The 18,149-nt window shown below is 40.4% G+C and overlaps 5 protein-coding genes across 5 annotated transcripts; all 5 read right to left on the bottom strand.

Annotated features, from left to right (window-relative positions):
• Nucleotides 1-40: 40 nt before the first annotated feature.
• On the bottom strand, nucleotides 41-4,242 carry LOC106656566 (excitatory amino acid transporter-like). The gene is made up of 6 exons (XM_023462039.1): nucleotides 4,147-4,242; nucleotides 3,810-3,915; nucleotides 2,635-2,833; nucleotides 1,649-2,555; nucleotides 985-1,119; nucleotides 41-906 (listed from the first exon to the last, which is right to left on the bottom strand). Exons 1-6 carry the CDS (start codon nucleotides 4,221-4,223, stop codon nucleotides 618-620), a joined length of 1,713 nt encoding a protein of 570 aa, XP_023317807.1. The 5' UTR covers nucleotides 4,224-4,242; the 3' UTR covers nucleotides 41-617.
• Nucleotides 4,243-4,423: 181 nt separating this feature from the next.
• On the bottom strand, nucleotides 4,424-7,503 carry LOC106656570 (uncharacterized protein C12orf73). Its single transcript, XM_023462040.1, has 2 exons — nucleotides 7,293-7,503; nucleotides 4,424-4,512 (listed from the first exon to the last, which is right to left on the bottom strand). Exon 1 carries the CDS (start codon nucleotides 7,484-7,486, stop codon nucleotides 7,298-7,300), a length of 189 nt encoding a protein of 62 aa, XP_023317808.1. The 5' UTR covers nucleotides 7,487-7,503; the 3' UTR covers nucleotides 4,424-4,512; nucleotides 7,293-7,297.
• Nucleotides 7,504-7,513: 10 nt separating this feature from the next.
• On the bottom strand, nucleotides 7,514-8,423 carry LOC106656569 (small integral membrane protein 4). Its single transcript, XM_014377623.2, has one exon. It carries the CDS (start codon nucleotides 7,804-7,806, stop codon nucleotides 7,531-7,533), a length of 276 nt encoding a protein of 91 aa, XP_014233109.1. The 5' UTR covers nucleotides 7,807-8,423; the 3' UTR covers nucleotides 7,514-7,530.
• A 206-nt stretch (nucleotides 8,424-8,629) lies between these two features.
• On the bottom strand, nucleotides 8,630-9,955 carry LOC106656568 (cyclin-dependent kinases regulatory subunit-like). Its single transcript, XM_014377622.2, has 3 exons — nucleotides 9,639-9,955; nucleotides 9,382-9,509; nucleotides 8,630-9,307 (listed from the first exon to the last, which is right to left on the bottom strand). Exons 1-3 carry the CDS (start codon nucleotides 9,692-9,694, stop codon nucleotides 9,216-9,218), a joined length of 276 nt encoding a protein of 91 aa, XP_014233108.1. The 5' UTR covers nucleotides 9,695-9,955; the 3' UTR covers nucleotides 8,630-9,215.
• Nucleotides 9,956-16,247: 6,292 nt separating this feature from the next.
• On the bottom strand, nucleotides 16,248-17,484 carry LOC106656481 (chymotrypsin-2-like). The gene is made up of 3 exons (XM_014377480.1): nucleotides 17,014-17,484; nucleotides 16,464-16,718; nucleotides 16,248-16,394 (listed from the first exon to the last, which is right to left on the bottom strand). The coding sequence occupies exons 1-3, from the start codon at nucleotides 17,482-17,484 to the stop codon at nucleotides 16,248-16,250; spliced, it is 873 nt and encodes a 290-aa protein (XP_014232966.1).
• Nucleotides 17,485-18,149: the final 665 nt, after the last annotated feature.

An 18,149-nucleotide genomic window follows, 5' to 3' on the forward strand; every position in this document is an offset into this window, starting at 1 on the left:
GACTTATTGGGCAATTCTAATAAACCAACCAGACAATGTATTTTATTAACGAGATAAGGTGTTAACTAATGATATTTTATTGTATAATACTTATGATCATAATATATTGAATACAATAATTTTTTTTTTGGTAATCAAAAATTGACATTTTTACAAAATATAAAAATTTTCGTCAAAAACGATCATCGCAATTGAATGACAATCCATAACGATTCGAAAAACTGCTTTAATTATTTATATTTATATATAATATCGTTGTTTCTCAGTATCCAGCAGAAACACTCAATGGCACTAAATGAGAGAAGAAGGGGGGGATATTCATCACATCACTCGCACAACTACTCCATCATACTCATCCTTCTATTCGTGTTAATTATTTATAATCTTGAGAAATTGAATATTGTATTTTTGTAGTGGGGGTAATGATGCTTATATCGTTCACGACACAATTGTGTGATATACAAGGCGAGGGCCCGCGGCCGCCTCGATCACGGGGAAAGATAAGTTTTTCTCCCCCGCGATACGAAACGAGAGCCGCGGACAAAAGATGTATTATCGTAGAGCAGTCAAAAAGACGTTATAGAACAATAACTATTTATTAGAATTTTTATTTTGCTTTAAATCTTCGTCTCGATGGTCAACTCGGTGGTGTCGCTGTCCGCCGCCGCTGTCTTCTTCGCGTCGGCATCCAAATTCGGTGATTTGGGCGCCTCCTGCGTTTGCTGATGCTGCTGCTGCTGCAGCACGACGGGCGGACGAAGCGGCGACCCAGGCACGACGACCTCCTGCAGATCCTCGAGACGCTTCAACTCGTCCATTTTCACTAATTCATCCTTGCTAAGATGATAAACGATGCCGGCACCAAAGCAATCGCCGAGAACATTCACGGAAGTTCTCACGCGGTCGCTGCAACGATATCAAGAAAAATGAAGTAAATAACGGGAAGTCGAGATCGGTATCTAAATCAAGGATTTCAAGACTAACAGGAACCAATCGACGGCGAAGAGCAACGACACGTCACTGGTGGGCAGGCCAAGAGCAGTCAAGACCAGCAGCATAGTGATGAGGGCTGCACTGGGTATACTGGCGGCGCCTATGCTGGCCAGGGTCGCTGTCAAACTGTTGAACAAAATAAAAGAGAAATCGGTATGAAAGATTTTATGCTCAATCCATGTTAAAAAAGGTATAGTGGAATTCCAAATGAATTTTGACTTGAAAATCGATGTATATGTAAATTGACATGGAGTGGAGTGGATTTTACATAGAAAGATTTTAAGATTGAAAAACGTTCACATGGAATTCCGAGTGAAGAATGGACTGGAAATCAATGTAAATTTTTCGGCCTATAAATTCATATGCAATCCACTCCATACACTGAGAAAAAAAATGCATTGATTCAATAAAAATTTAATTAAATACAATCTATGAAAAAATTTCATTGAAATAATTTTTTTTTCTTTAGTTTCATGAAATTTTAGTAAAAACAACTAAATATTTTTTTGGATGAAATAAAAAAAGATTATTTCAATGAAATTATTTCATAGATTGTATTTAATTAAATTTTCATCGAATCAATGAATTTTTTTTCTCAGTGTATAATATCAAGTTCTAGGTAAAAAATCTCAATAGAAAGCAACTAGTTTTATACCTGACAGTGATGACTTCGCCGATGCCCAGACTGATGCCGTTGACCTGGGCAATGAATATGGCCGCGACGGCCTCGTACAGGGCCGTCCCGTCCATGTTGACGGTCGCGCCCACGGACACGACGAACCTCGAGACCCTCGGGTCGACCTTGTTGTTCTCCTCGAGGCAGCGGAACGTGATGGGCAGCGTGACGGCGCTCGACGCCGTGCCCGCAGCCGTGATCCACGACTGTATGATGCCCTTGAAGAAGACGGCGGGATTCTGACGGGTCACCAGCCAGAAGATCGAGGGCAGCGTGACGATGCCGTGGATCATGAGGCCGAGCACCACCGTGACGATGTAGAGGCCGAGCATCTGGGCGGTCGCCGCCAAATTGGCGATCGACATGATCTTACCGGCTATGAGGCACATTATCCCGAACGGGGAATACCAATTAATAACGAAGCTAACTAGGGCCATGACGATGTCGTTGAGCACGACGAAGAAGTCGACCATGAGTCGGCCGCGCGGGCCCATCTGGCCGGCGAGCAGACCGAACGTGATGCAGAACACAATGAGGCCCATGACGTTGGTGCCGTCCTTGTAGACGAGCACCGGCTCGATGGGCGACTCGCCCGGCTGGACGTGCTTGCGCTTCGCGTAGGTGGTCTGGACCTGCTGGAAGCAGGCCTGCACGAGATTCTCCGGCACCATGTTGCGCACGATGTCGAGGATCGCGTCGAGAGTGGAGACCCGCGCCTCGTCGCTCCTCGCTACCTCGACGTGACTCTTGATGCTCGGATCGCCCGGGTGCATGACGAGGACCACGCAGATGCCGATGATCGCGGCGAGAATCGTCGTGGACATGTAGTAGGTGAGGGCGCGCATGCCGATGCGACCCGAGCATCTGGCGTCGAGCTGGGCCATTCCTGCGTACGGACGACGATATATATATATATAGTACGAGATACTATATAGGGAAATATATATAGGGTTCGAGTTTTTTACCTGCTATCAAAGAGGACATGATCAGCGGGAGTATGAACATCTTGAGGACGCGCATGAGGATCTCGCCGGGGAAGCTGATGAGCATGATGGTCTGCTCGGAGAAATCGGCCAGCCGACCGATCGAGCCGAAGAAGCAGCCCGCGAGGACGCCCGCGATCGTCCAGACCAGCAGCGAGTTGTCCTTCATCCAGAGCATCATCTGCAACACGCATAATCCATGTACGATCGCGCGATAAGCATTTCGATTTTGAGATTGTTTATCGGGTTTGGGCTATTCCACGTCGATTACTCTTATAAAGATTGTTTGGAAAAAATTCTGAAAATTTCAGTCCTTTAGGTCCATCTCTCAGAGATCTACGAGAGGTCAAAGTTGAGGTTTCATTTTCTTCGTAATTTGACATCGTACGAAGGACCAAAAAAAATTTTAGATTCATGAAAATGAGTAAAAACCTTGTTTTTTTTTGTTCTTTGTATTTTGTCAAATTGCGTATTGACTGTCTGCGTTACGTCAGTTGGTAAAGAGTTCATATTTCAATATTGATCAATTAACGAGCTATACGAACAACTTTATTTTTGGAATTTTTAATACTTTTATTCAAGAGTACTTGCACTTAGTTTAAAATGTATGTTCTCGACATGGAATAGCTCGAATAGCGACCAACTTGATTGCAATGGAGACGACGACTTATTATTTTGTCGCTCTTTGCGTTATCCTTTATAATTAAATTAAATTAAATCATGGATATGTGTCACGCAACAAGCAGCTTCATTCAAAACAACTGCTAGTTGTGATAATGAAAATACAAAAAAAGGAAAAATCAAGGTGAATTATTTAATGACATTTTTTTATTTATTTAAATCGTAGCACTCATCATTTTACAAAAAAAAAAATTATAACCGATCCTGCATTATAAAACACAAAATTATCGGAGCCCTCGCGCTAATACCGTACGATTCTTCGTTCGTCGTCCGTAAACTGGACGATTGATTTCTAGCGCTAATTGCGTAATAGCTAGCCAAAAAAAATCGTGACCACAAACGTAATCAATCCTTAATCAGAACTCAAAGAAATTATCGAGGAAACCCTTTATCGATGAACCGTACTGACACAAAAAGTAACGAAAAACCCAATGAAACTTGGCACGGTAACACGGCGTAATTGCGATGATCCTTACCTCGTCTTTGAAAATAATGGCCCTGTCCGAGAAGCTTTGACTAGGTGGACGATCGCCTTCCTCGATGTCGTCGCAGTCGTCGCCGGCCATTTTCTCAATTTGAGCCCTATAAAAGCGACAATGCATTGCTGAAAAAGCTTACCTTTCGGTAAAAATTTAATTACAAAAAAAAAAATGATGAGAAATCGTGAATTATGCGTATTTTAACACGGACCTTTAATTATATTATTACGCGGAAAATGACGTTAAATAAAACCACACGCGCTGCTAAAAGTTTTTTGCAGTAATTTATATGGAAATGCGTAAAAAATAATCGAGAATAAAAAGAATGACTTACGCCTGAGACTCGGACGTGGGCAGAGGCGCGCCCCTGAGCACGGCTATCGCCCCGGAGATTCTCTGCCTCAGCGACATGATGACGATCGCTGTCCTTTCCTTCCTTCCTTCTGTCCCTGCGCCTTCCTTCCTTCGTCCTCTCCTCTTTTATCAACCCCCAATTATCAAAGTCTTGCTGTGTATTTGTTGTATATTATTATTTCTCGATCCGATTTGTGTTGTATCCCGCGGGTGCGTATCAGTCCGACAGATGGTTCTCTTTAGCGTAGAGTAAAGACACCACCTTGAGCGTCATCAGTCAGAAAGATGATTCTCTTTGGCATAGAGCAAAGACACTACTTTCTTTGACATCCCCGCTTTTTGGCTTCTGCAATGGCACGTATTAATTTTTCTATTATGGTTCGTTGGCTGATTCGCTATTTTTTACTTAATTCGTAAAAACAAAAAAAAAAACTATACCGACAATCGGCGATTGAGTTGAAAAAAAATTTCGAACGAACACGAAGCGTGAAGCGTCGCTGAGAAGCTCGAGTCATCGAGTCAACATGAAACTGGAAAACTCTGTGTGTGTTTTTTTTTTTTTTTTTTTTATGTAGAGCNTGTGTGTGTTTTTTTTTTTTTTTTTTGATTATGTATCGTACAAAAAAATATACGCGCGCTCAAAATATATACAACTAGCGTACCGAGTAAGCTTCCAACGAGTTACGTGTCAAAACGATTTATGTAATGATACTACTACTACTACTAAAAAAAAAAAAAAAAAAAGGAGCGAGGAAAATTGTTAACGTCTTATAGCGTTAAGGTACATAAGCACTGCAGCCACACTACTATGCTATACTGGCCGCACATCGGCTGCGATTCTCTCTAATCCTCGTCAAATAATTACACGTCGAAATTCGCACTGCTCGCGGGTAATATCGCGTAAGACCTCTGCACTATTACTACTACTACTACTACTACTACTACTACTACTATCGGCCAATACGTAATTATTATTGTATACCTATTGTACCCGCGAACGCAACTACCTAACGCGTGTTTCTCTACCTGTATTATATCTCTCTCGGACTCGCGGATGGAAAAGCCCATGCCCGAAAGAGAGACGTGCGTGCGCGTCGGGCGCCAATCGCCGAACCACGACTACTAATACGAACGCATCGCTAATCGGCAATAATCTTCCTCTCCGGCTCGGCGCAGCGGCAGGTCCATAAAGGCTAGGCGCGATTATGATTAGGTATGCCTAAGTGTGCTATATATTCCGAGTGTGTGTGCACATTGGCTGCTGCTACTGCCAATCAGTCAGCAGCCCTGATCATGATGCATAATGTAACCGATATACATATACATATATACCGAGCCTGCTATAGAGATGATGATGATGTAGGTATATAGCTCGCGCGAGCCCTATATATCGCGTAGCGGCACAGCAGGAAGCCGGAAAATTGATTCAAGAGGCCAAGGCAGACATATAAAAATATACGCGCGCACCGTCATTTCTAGACTTTTTTTTTATTTATTATTATTATTATTTTACTTTACCGTATAGTCAGAAAGTTCAACGAGTCTGCGGTAACGATCCGAGGCGTAGTCAAAAGTTTTCCCCGCGATTCCGCGCTTTTCCACGGATTCTCGAGTTTTTAATTAAAAAAAAAAAAAAACCTTTTCCTCGCGGAACGTAACCGAATATTATCCTACTCGATTTCGATGTTTACGTACGACTTCTGCTTAATAACAACGAATCAAAGTCTCGTTATCGAACGAGAGATCGGAGATCGGCACCGAAATACCTATGCATATAATAACAACGCTTTATCCGTTGACACTGTCAAGGCTGCACGCGCGTGCAGCAGCAGCGATACACAAACCGGCCCCGCGCGGGGGGATCCCGCCGCCGCCGCTGCAAGCTCCGTAGTCTCATCGATGCGAACGTCACACGCACATGTATCATAATACGTTATATATCGCGCGTGAGTGGACGCTTCCTGTCATTTTCACCCCGTGATCGACCGACTGACCAATATATCATCGTATACGCGAAAAATCGGCTTCGATGCTGCTCTGCGCTCTGCTCCACGCGATACTGACACCGTTTTCTTTTTATTCTGTCCAAGGCTGAGATTCTGCGCGAGCGTGAGCTTATTATAGCCTGTCTACTCCATGCACACTGGTATATACACTTTTACATAAGTTTCGGGCGCTTCTCTATACATGCCGAATAAATCAATCCGTTTGGCAATTTATATTATACCTATGAGGCACTTACGTTGCGTGACTAGTGCAGAAATTTTTCGTGTACAGTGTGCTCGCGAGCTCGACGAGCAATGTGCGCCACAGCAACAACGTAATGCATTTAATGAATGGATTAGTCGGTCTGCAACGTGCGCATACGTATACGTACCTTTGTATGAAATTCATGCAAGCTCATACGAGCCATCTTCGACGTTTACTTACGTGACTCGCTCGAGCGGCAAAAGTTTTCGTTCCTTCTTTTTTTTTTCTACTCCTTAAGATAGGTAATTAGTTGGAGGTCGACATTTGTAATATCCCGAGTTTTATAAATACTTACCGGATCGTTCGTTATCACGCATCCGAATTAGTGCAATCCTGACATTGAAACTAATTTTACTTGTGTTCGACAAAGTTTAATACATCTAGAAGCTGATTATGCACCATGCGATATCAAAAAGTTCTTACCGTATTGTAGCATTATATATAGTACTGTAAGGAGTGTTTGTGACAAATAATAAATACAAACAAATAATTTGTATAATGCATATATTGTAATAAAGGTTGCTTCAAATTACTCTGAGCCTGCAGATAAGTATCTGAAATAAGTCTAGCTTTACATTAAATACAACTGTACACAACATTTTGAGAAATGAAAGCGTGTTCTTCATAAAAATTATAAACACAACCGTTGACACTCTGTAAACTTATGAAAATTGGTTCTGTTTGAGAATCAAATGTGTATAATGCAAGCCATAAAGTTAAAAAAGTACAACAGATACATAATGAAGATACATTGTTGATAAAAAATCATACATTTTATTCAATTCTACTTGTACTCAAAGTATGCATTTTGTAAACCATGCGAGTGTTTGTGTTGGATTTTACATAATATTACATAACATTTTTAAAGTTCCATACTTTGACTAGATACTAGCTGACGATTTGGATTCTTCTCTGGCTCTTCTTCTCCTCTCGAGTTCCTGCTGAACGAGCTGCTCGAGATCATCGAGTGGCTTATAATACATATGTACACACTGGGCTCCAGCGAAACTGGTCAGTATCGAGGCTGCGAAGATCGAGATGTATCTTGGCCAAGACAAACCAGCAGGCATCGTGTTGTCGAATGAAACTGTCGAATCGAATTGGTCACGCTGATTCACTGATGAAGCTGACTGAGAATTGGCTTATTGACACGTATCTGGATGTCGTGCTCCTGGAACACGGACAGCTTCTCGCGTTCCTGGCAGATCTCCTCGACTCGGCGCTTCTTGTATGTTTTGTAAAAGTTAACCTCTCCGGCATGCCAGTGGATCATCAAGTATTCCAGCGCGGCACCAGCCACAAAGAAGACGGGCAGAAAGCGATACGGCCCAAAGGTCTGCCTACCCGGCCAAGCCCTCAGTAATCTAGCGAACGCGCGGCTATAGAACATCGAGGGTCACTGCGCGCGCGATGATGACATGAACGACGATTCTGCGGGTTGTCGCGTGTAATTATAACGAGACGTTCTTGCATCCCGTTGCAGAAGCTGACGCGGAGTTACAGTAGCAGCAGCACCCAAGCAGTAGGCAACGGAGCACTCATTTATCAGCATGGCAAGAACGCGAGCCGTCTGCTCCGTTCGCTGCTGCTGCTGCTGCTACCGCCGAGTGTCTATGTACTAGCGCTGTGTGTACTGATAGTGCAGTGTGGGTAAAGCAAGACAGAGACGGGACGATATATGAGCAGCTGGCTGCAAAACGTCAGTGTATATCGTATATATAGTGCAACTGTGCTTGCCTACATCTAGGGATCGGAGGCGATTGTTGCGCCTTTCGCACGCGCAGATCTAGATGCACTTTTCAAGTCACGTTTTCCACGCACTTATAAATTTTATCCGTTAACATTTACGCGTTGTAACTTTTTTCTCAACCCGACGAGCGAAAATTTCAGGTGTGAAAAATTTGACGGAAGAAGACGAACTGTTTGAGCAATTTTTCCTCTTATGCAATAAAGTTGCGCCGATGTACACGCTCAAGATATTTTGCACACGAAAAGAGGAGAGGGTGGGGGTTCGGATTCAGACTTAAGGTTTCACCCTATTTAACTAAAGCGGATTTGCCAAATCCTTTTAACTATGCTTAAATAGGCTACACGCTGGTGGGACATTGTATAAAATGAAATATGAAAGTTATTCAATGAACCAACAATGATCAGTTGTGCGATTGATTAAATTTCTTTCTTTCTTATTCGATATAACATTTGTACACAGAAAATTTTACAAAAAATGGTTTAATTTTCTTTCGTATGGCAATTGAAATATTGTTTGACTTTCAATTTTTTTTATACTTATAGAAGAATACAAAATCACCAGTATATTTTTATGATTCTTATGAAAAATGTTGATTACCAGCAACACAAAACATTGATTCATAGAAAAAATGACACGTTGTAAGATACACCTTACGCCTTAAATTTTTATAAAGACAATAACATCTTATAGTATTAGCTAAAATTCATATTCACAGTGTACTTATTAATTAAACCTAAAGAGTTTAATTACTACAATTAATTTATTGTATTTTATGATATGGTCCTATGCGGATTGAAATCCGCAAATTGATTATGGCCTGAAACTTACTAGTTTACATTGTAATACTACACATGATTTCAAACAAAAATTCTGTAAATACTGCGAGACTTGAATTTTTTTCTCATTGTTTACGTTTGAGAAATTTCAAGTTAATTATCCTATACATCCTTAACATTCAAGTCTTAAATCTCATAAGAATCCATGATACTTAATATTTAAATAGAAAGTACGAGAAATCCAAGCTTGAAGAAGATAGATGATAACATGGTCTAAGCGACACAAATATTCTGTTGTTGTGACTGCTGCGATTGTTGCGGCTGAGGAGAGGGTAAGGGCCTTCTAAATAACAATATGTGAGGTTCTAAAAACAAAACAATAAAAATCTGAGTACAATCAGTAGAATTAATGACTATTAAATGAAAAATTGACATGTACCTGGACCATGCATCATGTAATGTACCCATCCAGGACTCTGCTGAACGCCTAAATTACGCCACTCGCTCTCGGTCATGAGATGTGATTTGGGTACTTTTCTTCCGAGCTCGATCGGCAGAATAACATGCCTGAAATACACAAGAAAATTTTATATCATCTACGTTGGCATTGATCTAACACAAAAGTATGCATGACAAATCTTATGGGACCACAGGCTATAGTAAACAAACAACAATGAGAGCTACGAAGACACCAACCTGTATTCATACTGGTCGTCGCTGTATTTTTCCGAATATTGAATCGTATCGGGCATTTTGGAATCACGATTTAGTATTTTACGCAGCACTTGGTTCAATGATTACAATGTCTTTTTTCGATCTGTCCAATCGAACTTACTCTATAGTTTCTCAAATCGTACAGCTAATACAAAGATATTCAATGGTGTTGTCTGGCACAGCACAATCACGCACACGTTTTTCTGTCTCGACGTAAGACTTGCTACTCGCGTTTTGGTGTGTCGACTTTGAAGTTATTGTTTTGAAATGTTTCTAGAAGCTACCGCTACTGGCCAAAAGAGCGGCATAACTGTAAAGTAACGGCTCGCGCGGCGCCGGCGTGCGCAAATTTTCAGTGAGTTCGTTTATGCTCGTAAATGACTGTCACCGGATCATAGTAAAAGTCCAATATTCGTGTCAAGTATTATGACCTAAAATTCGTTTTATGTCAGTTGAATGTTTAAATTTCTGTTTTGCTGTCGTTATGTTAAAAGTTTTAACTTACTTGCAAAATTGAGTGATTGTAATAATTTTACAACTTCATTCGATCAAATATTTTTTTTCATTTCCTAAAACGTTTTTGAATAATTTGAATCAGATACTGTTATTAAAAACAGAGTAAGCCTTATTAAAAAATTTAAAAATTAATAATAAATAAACATCCGTGACCGACGATATATGTCTCGACCCTTCTTAAGTCTGAATTCCAATTTGCAATTAGGCATTACATTAAAAATAAAAATTGATGACAGTGTGAATGTATGTGTTTTTAACTACTAGGAAACTGTTAATTGTCCATGCATAGAAACTTACATTAACATCATAGAAATACTCTTCAAATTTTAGAATAAAACTCACCATTGATAGTAAATGTAAAATCCCAAATTGCTATCTTGTTTATTTACAATTATCAAATTTATAACAACATAGAAAAATTGCTAATTTTATATTAAAAAGAGTGACATTTTTGACTTGAGACAAAATTTACTGTAAAATGTATAAATGTATCAAAATTTATCAGAAGTATAATAAAAATGATCGTGAAACAAAATAAAAATTACGATAATATTTCATCGGAGTAGTATAATACGCTTGGATATATGGGTAAAAACGCCAATGTTGACCCAGCGCCACGCGCGGGCAGCGAAAACGGCCGGATTGCTCGGTATTCAAGTTGCTTGCAAAGGGTTAAATAAAATTCAAAAAAATAAACCAACATGGATTTTCAATAGGTTTTTACCTTGGCTTTGTGGTGAGGTCGAAAATACCAAAATATGTCTCCATAACCTCACAAAATGGACTGAAGCTAAAATACGTTGTAACTTCCAGAGTTAAACTCCGATCGACTTTCTGACTAGCTAGATCGAAAGATCTCACGATTTTACATGAGCAATGACTCTAACAAAAGGGACTTTTCCGATTTTCTCGAGTGGTTAAAAGGGAAAGAGAGCGCGGTCGGCCGTTTCCGAGCGCCGCGGCCTGCAGTTTTTTCGCTACATTTTACATTTCTTTACCTTTCACGCGTTAGGCTTTCGCCATAAAAATAAACAAATACGTGCTCATTGTGTATTTTTTTTCTCATCTTTCCAATACTGCAATTAGTTTTTGGAAAATTGGCTTTTTTGAACAGATAAATTAACTTTTTTGATTAATAGTTTTATTATTTTCGTTGTATTCGCGAAACGGAGCCACTTTTCCAAAAACTAATTGCATCATTAGAAAGATGAGAAAAAATACACAAAAAGCATGTATTTGTTTATTTTTATGGCGAAATTCCCTTATTTATATTACTGATTCTTAAGTAAAATTGCGAGATCTTTCGATCTAGACCCTCAAAAAACTCTAAACCCGGGGGCAAAAAAAATACAGCGCGTTTTAAGTTCAAATCCATTTTTTGATGGAGGCATGTTTTTGCATTTTCGACCTCACCAGTAGCAAACAGAGGTAAAAACCTATCAAAAACCTAGGTTGGTTTATTTTTCTGAATTTTATTTAACCCTTTGCGAGCGAGTTGAAAACTAAGCAATCCGGCCGTTTTCGCTTCCCGCGCGCGGCGCTAGGGCATTATTGGCGTTTTTACCCATATCTGAGTGGTCGTCAATGATTCTACTCCATCGTGTTGCACTGTCGACTCTGACGTCATTATAGCTCCGCCTCCTGCGCCTCAGCTTCCCAATACGTTGCAATCCAACGCATAACGCGTCCAATACATGTCGAACCATGGCACACGCGTAAAGTTTTCTCTCTCTGTCATTCAAGCGTTGGTGCGGTACGGTTGTGCATCACCACCACGTGCTTTGACGGTGCTCGGTATTTATTTTACAGTGTGCAGTGTTAGACTCGAAGTTTTTCATCAAAAAAGTGGAATCTCTACCCATTCAAGTCAAAATGTCGTTGAGTCATAACTATAGATCTCGCCTACGAAAATTAGTAATCAATTTGAAAAGTTTGAAAACAACCTCCGCTCGACTCAAGAAATTCTTTGCAGAGTGTCCCGAAGATGAAGATGAATGGTTCCCGCCGCGTCGCGAAATCCCGGACAGAGTTTGGATAAAGTTGTTGAGCTGTAAGCGCCTGTTTCCGAGAGTCAGTGATAAAAAAAAGTACTTCAACATTGCTGTGACGCATCGAAAATTGAAGTGGATAAAACTTCTCGAGGCGAGCGGGTTCAAAATACACGAGGTCGCGCTTCCAAATGGAAGATCCGCACTTCATCATTTGGCCGAGAGCCCAGCCGGGTTAAAGTACAATTATTCCCCAAAAACGAGAACCCTCGAGCTCGTGGATTATTTCCTGGAGAATCCCCGCAAGAACCAGTGCGACGAACAGGGATACACGTACTTGCACGCGGCCTGCGTGGCGGGCAACTCGACGGCGGTGAGGAAATTGCTGCGTCTAGGCGCGGACGTCAATTGCGACTCGTACAAGTATTCGGCGTTGCAGGCAGCGGCCTGGTACAAGCACGAGGACGTCGTCGAGATTTTATTGGAGAGCGGGGCCAATCCTAACCAGCCGGACGTTGAACAGTCGACGCCTCTGCACTCGCTCTCGTGGCTGTGTCTGTGCAACTGCAAGTCCAGCCGAAGATACTGCGACAAGAGAAAGCCCGTCGAGAGGATAGTTCGAATGCTCGTCGAGCACGGGGCGGACATCGAGGCGAGAAATCGTCACGGGGACACGGCTCTTCAAGCGTCGGTCTCCCGCTTCGACGTGGATCTGACGCGGGCTTTGCTGAAGCACGGGGCGAGTCTGAGCAGTTTGAACGAGGACAGAATGTTCGGCTGGAAGTTCAAGACGATCGAAGTGAAAGCCTATCCTCTGGCTTTGAACGTGATCGAGATGCTGCAGCTATTGCAGTCGGCCGGCTACGAAGTAGACTTGTTGACTAGGCTCAGGATGATCAAATGTTGGATGAGAGTGAGAAAATACAATACCGGCGAGAAGCTTGAAGATTTAGGTGAGTAATTTAATTTTAATTCGTAAATAATGTTAATTTTTTCCGTGTTTAATTTTACCCTGAAATAAGCACCTTTGTTGCTTATTTTAAGCTGTTGTGAGAAGAATATACCTGTGGTAGAATGGCAAAACGACATGTAAATTACAAGATACACAACCGTTGGTATTAATGGACTTTATTACTCATGTCTTTCGGCAATTAACGCGTAAGTCCACTTGTTTCGGACAATTTTTTTTCAATACTTATCGGAATATGTATAAAGTCAAAACTTTAAATCGTGAAAATGGGCGACAGTATATCAAACGTATCACCCATATAATAAAATTCATAACATATCCAAAGAATTCGGGAGTCGTGCATATGTTTAAGATCATTCTCTTCCATTTCCGAATAAAAGTATGCTATCAATCACTTTGTGGAGCTCTCAAAACGTTGACTTATGCCATTATGCCTTTCCACATTTCTCGAGAAGAGAAGTTATGGTATTATATGCACACTGTCGGATCTATAGCAATCGACATTACATGCACCTACTCTGACATATATTTCTCAAATTGTGCACTAAATATGGACGATTTCCGTCACTAACTCGATTCTCAACGATTATGGTGTTATGTCGTTTTGCGTTTTTACTACAGATATCATTTTATATCTAATTTATACTTTACCACGGATACTGTATTATTATTTTTTTCTTTTATTTAGATCATGCAATTTATGAATTTTATATTCATCATATGTTCAGCTTTTATATGGAACCAAAAAAAGTTGAGGATTTCTGTCGTGAATGTTTAATGGAGCCTCAGGAACTATTTTCACTTTTTCGATTTATAGATGGTCCACATGCGTCTGATGTCGCGCGCACTAAAGAGATTATGCTAATAAAAGACGTCTCGCTCTATCAAGTTAGCCAAATGAATTACAGTAAGGGTTACTTGGCATTGAAAAATATGAAAAATTGGAGTCTTCCACCGATGAATTCTATTTCCTGTACTCGTATAAACATCATTACAAAAAGACACTTGGCAAACATTTTCATACGGCCGCATTTGGAATTATTTGCGGCTGATTTATTAATGACAGATTATTGCAAGTTGAGCCTACCTTATACAGCATGTCGCGGAATTGCCGAGCATATGAGTGACGAGGATATACTGCGTTTGTGCGAGCAGACAACCGAAAAAAGTCTATGTACTTCCGTTGGCGACGCCATAGAGTGAAGTCTTTAACGCCAGCAGAAAACTGATGACGCACACCGAACTCTCTTGATCGATCTAGACTCGATCTAGACCGATATGTGGCAGGACTGGATGATTCCAAGTTGAGATTATTTGTATTTTTTATTATATTTAACGTGAAATAAAAAAAATATATTTTTTCTACGAGCCTTTTGAATTTTCTATGATTAACCTTGTTCTTGAAAATTGTAACTGCATACGCAATTCTTCCGATTGTGTTCAAATCTTGTCGACCGTCAAAACCATCAAGCATGGCGGTTTTATACATAGCTGTAGAAAAACAAACTTTAGCCCATGAAATGTGCAAGTAACAGCCATGCGTAAATTATGGGGAAGAAAGTATGGCAAAATTATTAAAAAAGAACGAATATTATGTGAGAAGCAAAAAATTCCCGAATTGTAAGTATGAACATAAAAAAGGTTATTCAAAGATCGAAAATTTGTTGTGAATTATGAATTTAATTTTTGGGATATCGTGGTCGCGTCAGTTGCTGGAAATCGAACGCGAGATCGTCGACGATCGTCTCACTTTAAACGGTCAAAATGATTATTCCTTGAATCAGGAATTGAAAGAAGTTAAAACTAATTTGCTGCAAAACGGCGCCAGTTAATGAAGAATTTAACAAAGTTGATCTTGTAATACCGCTCGTATATATATAATAGAAAATCAACTGGTCGTGCGTAAAACTGATGTTAACTCGTAATAAGAAGTACCTAAGAATTAAGTTTTTAAAGTTCTTCAGTAATTTGCGTCGTATTCGAACATTTTTCATGAATCTGATCATTTTCAAGATGTACATGTCATTAATAAAAAAATAATTTAATATAAAGTTCTTGTGAAATTTTTATTATGAATTTAGCAAATATTGGAAGATTCTATTGATTATTATTCTATTTTAGTAATTAGTTGTGTAGGTAATTCTTAATACTTATAATATTGATATAAGAAGTAAATTTAATACTTTCGGGCTTTTGGCTCTATATTTTTATTTTAGTTAATTACTTTTGATCTTATTTAACTTTATAATTTGTAGAAATTTGGACTTAATATTATACATACTTTACAAAGTACAGATTAACCGGGTAATGAATTTTTATTTGCAAAGAATACCCTATCGTTTTAAAAGTAGTTGGATAGCGTGAGATGATAAAAACCGCTTTTTGAAAATTAATTCGAATTCGTTCATAAATGGCTCTGTAGTTGTTGCAGGTAAATCAGCAAGAATCATGCAAGTGCATGTACATGAGTGAACAAAATCATTTAAAATTTCGTTTTATAAGGCGATGACGTCACGGTTTTCATGAGACTAATGCCAAAAATTAATTAAAAACTCGTGCATCAATCTTTGTATGATAATTCAATTTTACAAATGTATGCTCTGATGTTAATTATTTCAGGAGGTTAATTTTATAAAATTCACCTCCAACTTCATTAAAATTCACCCTTTACCCCAAAATGTAAGTACTTACCATCATTTTTACTGGAAAAGTATTCCATTAGTGAAAAAATTCAATGTTTTTCGTGAATGAAATCTGTCTTGTATTAAATTTATGAGTTCATCTTTCTCTCTGAGCGGTAACAGAAGTACTACGTAGTGTTTAGTAGTAAAAAATTAAAAACAATTTTAAATAAAGTTAAAAAATTTCTCTAAATTAAATTATGCTTTAAACAGTTTCAAACATAACACCTGTTTTTTTTATTTTAAACTGATAGACTGAACTGATTTTAGACATCCATAACTATGTCTAATTGCGAATTATAATTGACCTTTCAGAATGGCTTTAATGATTTTTATTGAATTATTTTATCCTAAAATTATGAAATTTACAATTATTCGTCAAAACACGTGTGTCAAGCTTCATTACGCTAAGGAACATCGGACTCGAAGAAAGCTTTCAAAATCGTGACATTTGGGACCTGATCCAATCGACGTGATAAATGAGATTCGAGTAGATGTCCGGATAACCCTCGGCGCAGGGGATGATCCACGAGATGACTCCGATGAGTCGATTGTGAGCTACCAATGGCCCACCGCTGTCGCCCTAAAAACCGGTATTAAAAATCGTCAAACGTTCGCTCGCATCTTATTTTGAATTTTCCAATGTACTCACGGAACAAGCGCCGATTCCCTTCCTGTTCAGAGCGCAGATCTGCTGATTGTTGATCACGTAGGGCTTGACCATCTTGGCGCACGTCTCGAGGGGTATGAGCCTCTGGAGGGCGAACTCGAGATGGGGCGAGGCGTCGTAGGACGGATACTTGCGCACACCCCAGCCGGTTATGGTGGCGACGTCGCCGATCGTCACGTCCCTGCTCGGCAGCTCGATCTTTTGCTGATACTGGTTGTAGCGAATCGTATCCGCTATCTGTACAATATAGAAAATTGAATCTATTAAAAATTTGATCCTACAGTATCCGATCACATTTATTCAAGTCAAAGAAGTATTTAAATTTACTTTGATATTATATTGTATTTATTCTGTCGAAAAATTGTGCCGAAATGTGGTCAAGTTCTAGAATACTCTAATTTTTAAAGCACTATAATAATTTACCGATATTTAACCGATTTTTCTACTATACAAAAGTTTTATTCGTGGTTTCGTTAAATTCTGACGGACTCCGATGTCTCGCACAATTATTTTATTAATTTCATTCGCTCACCGTGATCACTGCCAAGTCATTGGCGAACGACGTCTTCTCGTCGGCCGCGTAATTCGGATGCACGACGATCCGCCTGACTCGATGCCTCTCGCCCCAATTGCCGTAGGACACGGAGGAGCCCGTGACCACGGTGATGTCTCGGTAAGGCGGATGGGCTATCTTCACGATGCAGTGGGCCGCCGTGAGAATGTGCCAGGGGCTGATTATGGCACCGCCGCAGTAGTGATCGCCGCTGCGACGCAACGACACCTGATACGGATACTTGTCGATGGTCGTCTGGGTGCCGCCGATTATACGGTCGACGCTGGGCACGGTTTTGTTGCTGCCGATGCTCGATTCCTCGTCATCGTTGGGGGTGACGGTGGTAACGTCTTCGTCGCTGTTCGCTGCTTCTGCTGCTGCTGCACAAGAGAAGGCGAACAAGCAGCCGACGACGAGCGCCACGACGATCGTTGCTGCTGTCGACTTCATTCTTCTTGCCGATCCGCGACGAACTGCACCGGCCACCACCGCCAGGCCTCATATTTATATTTCACACGCGTTAATGTACATCGGATTGTAATATTAATCAGCTGATATGTACAGCCTTCGCTAATCACTCAACGAGTTAGTTCGGAAAGTACACGGCGCGTCATTGTTTTACTCGTTTTTTTTCTTTTTTTTATTTAGTTCCGATTACGAGTTGACAGTAAAAAGGCGCCGCCGCCGGCACGCGAAAGGTCAGAATGTATAATCTATGATAATCCTCCTCGCTTTTACGCGTTCGCCGGGTGTACTATATACACCGGCTCGTTTCCGATTCGTTGGCAGCATTTTTGTTATCGGCTTATTTGTCAAGCTCTGTCGCGCACATACCGTTATTATAATGCGGCGCGTGGCATAAATAAAAATTATATGCAGGCGGTCCTCGGCGCGGCTATTTGCTTTTCGCGCAATTTTCGGCAATCGCGCGATCAGCTCTGCGGCGCACATGTGTGCTGTACCGTTTAAATGCCGGTTTCATAACGGTTTGAGAGTGTGGGTAAATCGCAATGTTTTTTTGGCCCGTTTTCGGGTAAACAGATTAAGACACATACTTTTACGGTAATTTAAAAAAAAAAAAAAAATAAATAAAATGTTAAACTTTCCGTTAGCTG

Source organism: Trichogramma pretiosum, unplaced genomic scaffold, assembly GCF_000599845.2.
Source record: "Trichogramma pretiosum strain Unisexual culture from Peru unplaced genomic scaffold, Tpre_2.0 scaffold20, whole genome shotgun sequence".
In the NCBI taxonomy this organism is placed as follows: domain Eukaryota; kingdom Metazoa; phylum Arthropoda; class Insecta; order Hymenoptera; family Trichogrammatidae; genus Trichogramma; species Trichogramma pretiosum.

What these genes read in the sequence shown, in the direction of transcription:
- LOC106656569 (XM_014377623.2), bottom strand. Translation starts at nt 7,806, where the DNA reads ATGTTCTATAGCCGCGCGTTCGCTAGATTACTGAGGGCTTGGCCGGGT.
- LOC106656570 (XM_023462040.1), bottom strand. Translation starts at nt 7,486, where the DNA reads ATGCCTGCTGGTTTGTCTTGGCCAAGATACATCTCGATCTTCGCAGCC.
- LOC106656566 (XM_023462039.1), bottom strand. Translation starts at nt 4,223, where the DNA reads ATGTCGCTGAGGCAGAGAATCTCCGGGGCGATAGCCGTGCTCAGGGGC. An exon ending in CCATTATTTTCAAAGACGAG is followed by an intron (nt 2,834 to 3,809) that starts GTAAGGATCATC and finishes TGCGTGTTGCAG; the next exon opens with ATGATGCTCTGGATGAAGGA. An exon ending in TTCGCCGTCGATTGGTTCCT is followed by an intron (nt 907 to 984) that starts GTTAGTCTTGAA and finishes ATATCGTTGCAG; the next exon opens with CGACCGCGTGAGAACTTCCG.
- LOC106656481 (XM_014377480.1), bottom strand. Translation starts at nt 17,484, where the DNA reads ATGAAGTCGACAGCAGCAACGATCGTCGTGGCGCTCGTCGTCGGCTGC. An exon ending in ATGACTTGGCAGTGATCACG is followed by an intron (nt 16,719 to 17,013) that starts GTGAGCGAATGA and finishes TATATTGTACAG; the next exon opens with ATAGCGGATACGATTCGCTA. An exon ending in AGGGAATCGGCGCTTGTTCC is followed by an intron (nt 16,395 to 16,463) that starts GTGAGTACATTG and finishes ACCGGTTTTTAG; the next exon opens with GGCGACAGCGGTGGGCCATT.
- LOC106656568 (XM_014377622.2), bottom strand. Translation starts at nt 9,694, where the DNA reads ATGCCCGATACGATTCAATATTCGGAAAAATACAGCGACGACCAGTAT. An exon ending in GACGACCAGTATGAATACAG is followed by an intron (nt 9,510 to 9,638) that starts GTTGGTGTCTTC and finishes TGTGTATTTCAG; the next exon opens with GCATGTTATTCTGCCGATCG. An exon ending in TTACATGATGCATGGTCCAG is followed by an intron (nt 9,308 to 9,381) that starts GTACATGTCAAT and finishes TTTTGTTTTTAG; the next exon opens with AACCTCACATATTGTTATTT.